This window comes from Dromiciops gliroides, chromosome 3 (assembly GCF_019393635.1).
Source record: "Dromiciops gliroides isolate mDroGli1 chromosome 3, mDroGli1.pri, whole genome shotgun sequence".
Classification (NCBI taxonomy): Eukaryota; Metazoa; Chordata; class Mammalia; order Microbiotheria; family Microbiotheriidae; genus Dromiciops; species Dromiciops gliroides.
This window is the reverse complement of record NC_057863.1, coordinates 270,150,966-270,162,280: the sequence shown is the minus strand read 5'-3', so window position 1 is coordinate 270,162,280 and position 11,315 is coordinate 270,150,966. Positions and strand designations below refer to the sequence as shown.

The 11,315-nt window shown below is 35.3% G+C and overlaps 1 protein-coding gene across 4 annotated transcripts in view; it reads right to left on the bottom strand.

Annotated features, from left to right (window-relative positions):
• Positions 1-2,655: 2,655 nt before the first annotated feature.
• The window catches only part of TMEM50B (transmembrane protein 50B), a 38,271-nt gene continuing 29,611 nt past the window's right edge, over positions 2,656-11,315 (bottom strand). For all 4 annotated transcript variants that reach the window (XM_043997769.1, XM_043997768.1, XM_043997767.1 and 1 more), the window contains 3 exons: positions 10,713-10,805; positions 6,275-6,332; positions 2,656-3,306 (listed from right to left, as the gene is read on the bottom strand). In XM_043997769.1, the coding sequence (XP_043853704.1) occupies positions 3,261-3,306; positions 6,275-6,332; positions 10,713-10,805 (197 nt within the window). In that variant the 3' untranslated portion in view covers positions 2,656-3,260. The remainder of the gene's footprint in view (positions 3,307-6,274; positions 6,333-10,712; positions 10,806-11,315) is intronic.

Sequence of the window (11,315 nt, the reverse complement as noted above, 5' to 3'; positions counted from 1 at the left end):
TCCTCCTATGCTAGTAAGAGTAGATATGGGGAGCAGCTAGATGGCGCAGTGGATAAAGCACTGGCTCTGGATTCAGGAGGACCTGAGTTCAAATCCAGACTCAGATACTTGACACTTACTAGCTCTGTGACCCTGGGCAAATCACTTAACCCTCATTGCCCTGCGGGTGGGGGGGGGCAGGGGGAAGAGTAGATATGAGATTTTCTCATCTCACAGCTGAAGCCCTCCATGTGTGCTGTCTCCCACTAGAATGTGTGCTACCTTGAAAGCAAGGGCTGGCTTCCTTTTTCTATTTGTGTCCCCAGCTCACAGCACTATGCTTTGCACAGAGTAAAACACTTAAAATTTGCATCATTCATATTGTGGCCAAGTCACATCTGTATTCGACTCCAATGGGTCAATTAATACAATCAAATCCCATCTATAGGGGCAGCTAGGTGGCGCAGTGGATAGAGCATTGGCCCTGGATTCCGGAGGACGTGAATTCAAATCCAGCCTCAGACCCTTGACACTTACTAGCTGTGTGACCCTGGGCAAGTCACTTAACCCCAACTGCCAAAAAACGAAAACAAAACAAATCCTATCTTTGTTAGTTTCTGGGAACAAGGACACCATACTCACCATAGGCTTTCACTGTTATAAGTAGACCAACATTTACTAACTATATAAAGCTAAGTCACTAGGTATTTCAGCCTATTTCCACACTTGTAAAAATGGAGATAATATAGTACCTACCTCACAGAGTTCTCTGAAGATCAAATGAGAATATACATATCTAAAAATTATATATTTTGATAATTTGTGAAATTATAAGGGCTTAGCATATTTTAGAACAGTTAAAAAAACGTATGAAAATTTCCTAAATTTCTTAAACCTACATGAGCTGATGCAAAGTGAAATGTACTGTATACAAAATAACAGTAATATTGTTAGATGATCTGCTGTGAACGACTTGGTTATTTTCAGCACTGCAATGATCTAAGACAATTCTTAAGGTCTTATGAAAAACACAATCCATGTACAGAGAAAGAACTGATGTATCTGAATATAAATTGAAGCATAATCTTTAAAATTCCTTTATCTAAGGCTTTGTTTTTGTCTGTTTTCTTTCACAACCTGGCTAACGTGGAAATGTTTTGCATGACTGCTTATGTATAGCTTATCACTGAAGTGCTTGAGTTCTTGGGGGGAAGAATTTGGAACACAAAGTTTTAAAAAACTGATGTCAAAATTTGCATTTTACACATAAGTTGGGAAAATAAAATTCTAAATATTAAAAAAAAAGTTTCCTAAGTTGAGATTCAATAACCACTAAGCCAAATTTTCTTGCTCAAATGTGTGTACTCTGCACACCTAAAAGTGTTATATAAATACCAGCTATTAAGTAGACATTACACACTTTAAGATTTACAAAATGCTCTCTTGCACACACATACACACACACAAAATCTTTGAGCAACAGAATCTGATTCAGTCGTCAAAATGTCTAAGATTATTACTTCAGTCCCCATTTTTGATAGGAAAATGGGCACAGAGTAATTAATAATTATCTGTTAATATTCAAAATACAGTTTTCTTCCTATGTTTTCAGTAGGAAAAAAAGGATACTAAATTTCAAGTATCATTGTAGAGTGTTGTGGCTAAGCAATTTGATATAGAAATAACAATTCACCAAAAGAATGCCTAAATACTCCAGAAGTGCTGAGAACACATTCGCTTTGTTTTTATAAGCTGCTTTTAATCCCTAATTTGTGTAAATGATAAATAACACAAAACAATTTTTAAATGATATTTTTGGTTCAAATAAATTTAACAAACCATCCTTAAAAGAAATATTTATTGTTATTTAAAATGTTACAACTGAGGAGACATAAAAAGGGACTTCAAAGATGCTAGTTTTATAGATTGAGAAAATAAAAGGTTTGTTACAGTTTTTAAAGACAAGAACATAAACAGTTAACAGGATGAAGTGTAGACAATAGCACAGCTTTCCACAAGTTGCTTCATATTCTGTGCAAAGGAAATCTTCTCAGGAAAGATATTTTTAAAGCTGCATTTTAATGCTATTTGTTTTATAGAATCTCTTAGAGATAAGAAAAATAATTTGCAAAACTAGGGAAAAATAAAGTACAACCAAAACCTATGTAACAAGTGAGAGTGCAATATAAGATAGTGACAATAGTCTAACAATTCCCTTGAGATTACACTGTGTATTTGTGCTTACTTATTAGCTAATAAACTCAATAAATTAGAGCTATGATTGTAATATAATACATGCCTGCAAAATTTTCTAAATGTATTTTACAACAGTTTACCCAAAGAACACATTAGAACAGGGACTTTCAGTTTTGCAAATGAGTGGATAAAATGCTTATTTCTTAAACAACATAGTGGAAGTACCCTTTTGGAAAGAAAACTTTATTTTTTAATGTTTCCCCTATACCTTTCATTATAAAAAAAGTATCTGTTGTACTACTGTGCTCTAAAATCTTGATTCTTTCAAGCCAACTTGCTATAACATACGCTTAAGCAATGCTGTCATATAATCTTTAGATTGTAAAAAGAAAAGCACAATACACAGACTGTTTCACTTGTATTTTATAAGAATTATGTTGCCAAGTTCTTCTGTGGTCATTTTGCTTTAACCACATTAAATTTATGCTACATTATCCCATTTCAGAGCCTTGCAATTCGAAACATTTTTTTTCTTCAAAAGTTATTTCCAAATTATTCCTTTGAGTATTAAAAAAGTGTTCATATAAAGTTTCACTTAAACACCTGCAAGCAAGCATTAAAAAGAAAAAAACAAAACAAAACATGCTCCTTTTCTCTGCCAAAACAAATACAACTTATCGAAATGCCCTTACTACCTAATGGCTCAGTGCTGATTTCAGATATTCACTGATTTATTTTTGCACATCTTCAGTAGTTAGAAACAGCATACACAACCATAGCCAATAAGCTCTAAAGTGACATGATGCAACCTTGTTCAGAGAGCACAGATCAAGTTTTAAGTGTACAAGAATAAAAAAATGGATATTTTTCACCATCTATAATATATACATCCATATATGTACATATTCACAATCTATTCAATGAAATAAAGGATAGAAACTACATCAAAGTTTTTAAAATTGGCATAAAAGGAAAATAATCTAACATTTAATGTACAATCCACTAGCAAAATGTGAATCAAACTGGGAGAGAAAATGTTTATACATAAAGAATATAACAAAATTACTTTTAATGCAAGTAGTGATTTATCCCCATAACTCTTCTGTTCGTCCGAATTTGTAGATGAGTGTACTATAAAAACATAAAGAACATACAGTTATGCATAGTGAGAAAAACTTGGAACTACCTGTACATTATGACATATATATTTAAGTTCGATTTTGAAGCTAATAAAATTAAGTAGCATAACTACATATCAGTTAAAACATTATCTTTTATAACCCAGCCTGGTGAACTAGAAATGTCTGAATCACTTTGAATATTATTCTTAAAGCACAAATGCATTATAATATTCTAACATCTAAGAAGCAGAGAACTTTTCAAGTCATTTCTCTTTCAGATTCAGCTGTATACATAACATTGGAGCCTATGTTTTCTTGTTACTAAAAGTAACAACCCAAATTTATATACTATTTTGCATTTTACAGTTAAGCACTTTTCTCCAAACAACTCTGTGACATTAAAATTATTTAGATTCCAACAACTTCATTCATCAATTATATTCGAGTTCCTCACCCTAGTCTCAAACCATTAACTGAGCTCTTTATTCTATCAATACCTGCTACCTGAAATTGCTAATTGATAGTCATATTTAAGTCTCAGCTAAAGTAAACAAAAAGTCTAAAACTATAGTTGAGACAGGTGCTAAAAAACATTAGAAAATCACATTCTTGGTCATAAATTATAACAGGTTTAAACTGGCAGCAGCAATAAGCTTCTTGAGAGCAGGGAGTTTTGTCATTTGAATTTATATCTGTCAAGCCTACCATACAGGACATATTTAAGTGCCTACTGACTAACTGATGAGAGGGGAAAGGGACAAAGGACAGTTTTAGCTGATAAGAAGAAAAATACAATTAAAGATCTGAGTGGGACTTTGGAATAACCAGAGTGGTACATTAAAACACCAGGGGTAATTTTGTTTTTTGTTTGTTTGTTTTTTAAATAGGTCACAAGACGTGTGTAATGATTAACCTATTAAAAATAATTCTTATAAATTCTTTGTTAAGTTTAAGGTACTATATACAGGTTACGATGAACAGGATACTATCAGAAAAACCTGGAAAGATCTACATGAACTGAAGCAGAGTGAAACGTATTGTATACAAAATAACAGCAATAGTGTAAGATGATCTGCTGGGAAGCATGTGGTTATTTTCAACAAGGCAATGATCCAATATAACCCTGAAGGACTTATGAAAATTGCAACCCATCTACAGAGAAAGAACTGATAGTATCTGAAAACAGATGGAAACACATTGGGGGGGGGGGGGGGCGTTAAGTGTCTGAGGCCACATTTGAACTCAGGTCCTCCTGAATCCAGGATCAGTGCTCTATCCACTGCACCACCTAGCTGCCCCTGGAAACACATTTTTAAAAAAAAAATTTTTTCCTTGACAATTCCTTAATCTGAAGTTTTGTTTTTTAACTGTTTTCTCTCACAACCTAGCTAATGTGGGAATATTTTCCATGACTACTCATGTATAAGTTATTTTGAATTGCTTGAGTTCTTATGGGTGGGAAGTGAGAAGTGAGGGAGGAAGAGAAGTTGGAACACAAAGTTTTAAAAAACTGATGTCAAAATTTGTTTTTACATATATTTTGGAAAATAAAATTCTATTCAATTAAAATAATAATTCTTATTGTAATAAGACTTCATGTAACTATCAAGTCACTGGCATTTTTTAAAGGCCAAGTTCACACAGGTTGCGAAGAGCTGGTGCTGCCCAAAGATCTACACGCAAAAGGTCAAGAACTTCAGGAGTCACCTTCCAAGTTGTTTATCTAAATTATGATCATTAAGTATCACAAAGTCAACAAAAGCCCTCTGAAAAACAGGTTTTAATTTACTGATACTGAAGTTTTGGGGTTTTTAAAAACAGTCCTCCTAGATCAGAGGTTCTTGACTTGTAGTGCATAAACTTCTTTGTCGTGTTTTTGAAGTATTTTGGTCATTCTATTTCAATATAATTAGTTTCCCTTGTTTTCCTACGTATTTTATTTTATGCATTTAAAAACAATTCTGAGAAGGGGTCCATTACACACAAAAATTTAAGAACTGCTAAAGATTGGAAGGGCTGCTGGGGAATTAGGGACTGTTAACTTGTTAAGAGTGCCTACAAACATTACCTGGTGGAATTTTGTCTTTTTCCTTATTTTCAACTAGATCAAGCCAAATGTTCCCTGTGCATAAAATATTTAATGGAGAAATGTCTCCATCTTGTGGCCTTTTAGCAGATTACATCTAAGAATGATTATTGCCATGTGCTTTTTGCATTTACCCACATTTAAACAGAACACCAACTAGTTAACAATTACGTATTACATATAATTTTATATCAAAGTGTTACTCTTGGTACATTATTAGAATATGCATTCCCGGGGCAGCTAGATGGTGCAGTGGATAGAGCACCGGCCCTGGAACCAGGAGTACCTGAGTTCAAATCCGGCCTCAGACACTTGACACTTACTAGCTGTGTGACCCTGGGCAAGTCACTTAACCCCAATTTCCTCACTAAAAAAAAAAACCAGAATATGCATTCCCGGGGACAGCTAGGTGGCACAGTGGATAAAGCACCAGCCCTGAATTCAAGAAGACCTGAGTTCAAATACAGCCTCAGACACTTGACACTAGCTGTGTGACCCGAAGCAAGTCACTTAACCCTCATTGCCCACCAAAAAAAAATTAAAAAAAAAAAAAGCATTCCCATGTTTTTTTTTAAATTAATTAATTTATTTATTGGGGTTTTTTTCTAGTGAGGCAATTGGGGTTAAGTGACTTGCTTCGGGTCACACAGCTAGTGTTAAGTGTCTGAGGCTGGATTTGAACTCAGCCCTGAGTCCAGGGCTGGTGCTCTATCCACTGCACCACCTAGCTACCCCTCCATGTCTTTTTTAAACTTACAATTCATAACTGTTCATAGCCTATTTCTAACTGAACCCAATGAACTTGTGCTTAATAATTTTTATATTCTTTTTATAAATAGAACTGAAATTTTAGAAAACTTTATAGGGGTAAATGGAAAAGTGGTTAACTTACCTAAAAAATATAAGTGCATTTTGAAAAAATACAGCTAGTCCTGGATAAACATTAGTATCTGCAAGAATTAAAAATGTGTCAAGATAAATTGGTATTAATACATTCAGTAACAAAGATATTAGTGCTAACCACAAACAGAACATAAGTGGTATACCAAGAAATAAGAGAAGGTATCAAAAGGAACCAAAAAGATATATCATTGAATTATCTGAATTTTTAAAGCATTTATTTACCTTATGTAAATAATATTTATAGATTCTTTAGGGTAAAAATGGTTTTCTCCCATCACTCTTTACCAATAAGCCATGAAAATAACAGAGAAGTAGCCATATCACCCAGAGCACTGGTTATGTTATATGGTGGCCAAGGACACTTTACGTAAAGGCAGACGAGGATTCACTGCAAGGGGTTCACTAATCCACAAGCAGCACATCAAATACTTTCATTAGATTACTATTTTCACAAAACAATGGCTGCACTGATGTTAAGAAGGGAGGGAAGGGAAGAGAAGTTCATCATACCCAAAAGATTGGGAATTAATGACCGAAGGCAAAAACAGACAAGCTTTTTAATTTACTGCTTATTCAGCACAATCTTCATGGTGTTTGTTGGATCAGAACTGCTTGCTACAGAAGCAGGAGGCAAACAAAACCTCTTGCTCCCAGCGATCAGCATGGAAATGTGGAATACTATCAAAAACAAACGTAGCTGAAAATTTTTAATAGATTGTCAACAATTGTGTTACTGCATTTTTCTATGACTTCTGGAATACTATTATGTATTATCAGTAAACACTGTAGAACAAGGAATACATTTTCACCTAACCTATCCAAAACTGACGCTTCTTCCTATATCTCAAAAAGCAATAAAGATCAAGGAAGTGAGCAAAAAGACCACTCTGCCTAAGGAATGGCCCAGAATCTATGTAGTCACAAAGACTCATCCTTTCACAGAAGAGTCCTTCTGTCTATTTACCCTTTCTTTAACAAATATGGTTTTGTACTTAAATAGCCCAAGTGAGATAAGAAGCAGCAAATCTGAAAGGTCAGAGGAAAAAAATGCTACAGGGAGTAGCAATTATATTTCTGTCAGCAGCAACAAGTTAGGTTGGACCCCCAGGAACAGAAAAATTATAAATAGACAGAAGAACTCCAAAAGGACAGGAATTTGAGGCCATTCATTTAGTGTGGGATAAAAAGAGCTTTGCACATCTCAACAGGCTCTGAAAAATTATTAACAGACATTTTATAATGAGGAAGGAGTCATCAAGAAGAGATTCAATAGTGTTGAGTAAATTCTTTTTTCAAGGAAGGGATTAAGTTAATATACTTCAAAAAGGAATTCCATTCAAAATGGTTTTGAACTTTTCAAAGCTTTGGTGCATAAAGTTATCCAGAATAACTTGAAGAATCTCAAGAGCAGGAAAAGAATGCAGAGGCCAAGTAAATCAACCTGTACCTGAACTAGAATTCTTGTATCACATTCCTGACAAATGGTTACCCTCCTTACAGACATCTACTGATGGGAAATCCACTATTAAAATATATAATGAGTCTTACTTTCTGCAACTTCCACTTACTGGTCCTAGTTCTGAGAACAAATATTTTTATTTTTTATCTTTGGAGACGGCAGCCCAGGGTAGACACGTGATTGGCTTTAGCCTTACCACAGCTCTACCTCCTGAGATCGGATCCAATCTGATCTACTCCACTCACCTCAGCACGTCTCCCCCGCCAGAAAGTGATAGGCCACTACAACAGCTGAGAACAAATCTAAACCTTTTCCCACAGGAGAGCCCTTCAATTACTTTTCCTCTAAGTCTTCTGTTCTTTATTTTGTTCAGCCAATCTCACATAGCCTGATCTCCAGTTCCCTCACCATCCTGGGTCTTGCTCAGCTTACTGGCAGGTAGGTGGGCACAGTGGTATAGTGCTGAGCCTGGAGTCATGAAGATGAGTTCAGATCCAGACTCACAATATCTACTGTGTGACCCTGGGCAAGTCATTTAAACTGTCTGCCAGTTTCCTCAAGTGTAAAATGGCACTTCTCTCCCAGAGTTGTTGTGAAGGTGAAATGAAATCATATTTATAAAACACTTAGCACATGACAAAAAAAGGAAAATAATAAATGTTGGAGAAGCTGTGGAAAAATTGGAGCACTAATACATTGTTGGTGGAGCTGTGAACTGATCCAATCATTCTGGAGAGCAATTTGGAACCATTCCCAAAGGGCTGTGCATACCCTTTGACTCATCAAAACCACTATTATAAAAAAGGAAAAAGGGCCCACATGTACAAAAATATTTATTAGCTATTCTTTTTGTGGTGGCAAAGAATTGGAAATTGAGGGGATGCCCATCAATTGGGGAATGGCTGAACAAATTGTGGTATATGAATGTAATGGAATACTATTGTGCTGCAAGAAACAATGAGCAGGCAGATTTCAGAGAAACCTGGAAGGACTTACATGAACTGATGCTGAGTGAAATGAGTGTTGATCAACTGTGATAGACTTGACTCTTCCCAGCAATACAATGGTCCAAGATAATTCCAAAGGACTCATGATGGAAAATGCTCTCCAAATCCAGAGGAAAAACAAAACACCTTTGGAATCTAGATGCAGATTGAACCATACTATTCCTATCTTTTTGTTTCTTTTTCTTTTTAAAGTTTTTTCCTTCTTGCTCTGATTCTTCTTTTTTTGTTTGTTTTGTTTTTTGGTGAGGCAATTGGGGTTAAGTGACTTGCCCAGGGTCACACAGCTAGTAAGTGTGTAAAGTGTCTGAGGCCAGATTTGAACTCAGGTCCTCCTGAATCTAGGGCCGGTGCTCTATCCACCACCTAGCTGCCCCTCTGATTCTTCTTTTACAGCATGACTAATGCAGAAATATGTTTAATGTACATATATAACCTATAGCAGATTGCTTGCTGTCTTGGGGAGGGAGGAAGAAGAAAAATTTTAAACTAGAAATCTTATAAAAACAAATGTTAAAAAAATAAATAAAACACTTAGCACAGTGCTAAGACATCATAGGCACTTAATGCATTTTCCCTCCCCTCCTTCATACCCATTCTAATTCCTCAATAGTCCTTCTTCCCAGTATAGCACTCAGAATTGAACATAATAGTCTAAGGCTAAGTACAAGAGAAATATCATCTCCTTTGTTCTAAATTCATTCTCTGAGGATTCCAGAGAGATGAAATGTACTTACTATTGATCACTGTTCAGTGTCATTAAATACCAGGAACAATTTATTGGCTTGTTGATTGGGAAAGCAGAGGAGAAAAAAATGGTGGAAATGGTAGATTAAGTTCTAAACTCATGAGCAGGACCATACAGATTCATAGATTTAGAGTGGAAAGGGGCCTTAAAAGGCCATTGGGTCCAACTCCTCTCATTTTACAGATGAAGAAACTGAGGTACATGGCTAGTGTAGAATTTTAACTCAGGTTGTCCTGACTCCAAGCCCAGCAATCTATCCATTGTGCCATTAGAAAATTGCAATAAATATTTTGTAGAAAAATAATTTTGAAACTATTTTATGGTTGTCACAGGATGAAGAAAGCAATTAAATTCTTAGCAGGCTTTAAATATAGTAAACTGAAATCAAGAACACCAACTAATACACTATTTGTAAAACCTCTACAGTGAAATATTATACAACACCATGGAAATGCCATCTAACAAAAACTATATTCATTCCACAAGGATAAGTACAAAATATGTACTGTATTAGTAATGTCCAGATGAGTTCATGTATAATTTCTTTATATTTAACTGTCATCCAATAAGATAACTCATTTTATTAGTATCAGTACTTCACCAAACCCAGAAGTAGATAAAAAAGCAAGAAATCTTTATTGTGTTAAATGTAATATTCACTTTTTTAAAATCTGTGCTTAAAGGGGGATAACTTTCATATACAATTTGTCATATTTTGTTCTTTGTATACTAAAATGTTCACAGTTGATGCTGTCTGTTAGGTTCATAATAAAATCTCCTAGTATGCAAAATGCAACATATTTTCAGACGTGGCCATTATAAGAATTTGTTTTGTCTATGCTTATTTGTTAAGCTTTTTTTCCCTTTTTTCTTTCCCCGTGAAGGGGGTGAGAGGGAGGAAATAAATGCTTGAAGAAAAAAAAAACCTTGATTTTAGAAAAGTCTGTTCTACATACCCTTTAGAAATTACACAGCATTTTTCCTATTTCAGAGAGAAGCAAACTTTAGTACCTTTCTCAAAGGAACAAGACCTTGTAAAAACATAAGGATTTCTGCACATTATCAAACTAAAAGTTCTTAAACTTAAGAACATATTTACTTCCATACTAAATTTAAAACAAATTTTATATTAGGTGATTTTAACAAATTAAGCCAAATTAAAGTTGATTACATTAACATTTCTTTAAAAAAAATAACTAACTAGGAAGGAACTTACTTTGAGTAACATATGCACCAAAAAGAATCCACATTGAAGCAATAAGCGAACCAAACATCAACATGAAACCAATGAAAAGCCAAACACGAGCACCTGTAAAGATGACAGGATTCATCATATTAATGGACTCTACCTGCTGTACTTTTTTTGTTTTTTGGTGAGGCAATTGGGATTAAGTGACTTGCCCAGGGTCACACAGCTAGGCAGTGTCAAGTGTCTGAGGCTGGATTTGAACTCAGGTCCTCCCGAATCCAGGGTTTATTGGGGGCAGCCAGGTGGTGCAGTGGATAGAGCACCAGCCCTGGATTCAGGAGGACCTGAGTTCAAATCAGCCTCAGACACTTGACACTTACTAGCTGTGTGATCCTGGGTAAAAGTTGCTCAACTCTCACTGCCCCGCTAAAAAAAAAAGTATTATTTCGTACTTTACAAATGAATAAGCTAGGGGCAGCTAGGTGGCGCAGTGGATAGAGCACTGGCCCTGGAGTCAGGAGTACCTGAGTTCAAATCTGACTTCAGACACTTAACACTTACTAGCTGTGTGACCCTGGGCAAGTCACTTAACCCCAATTGCCTCAATTAAAACACACACACACACACACA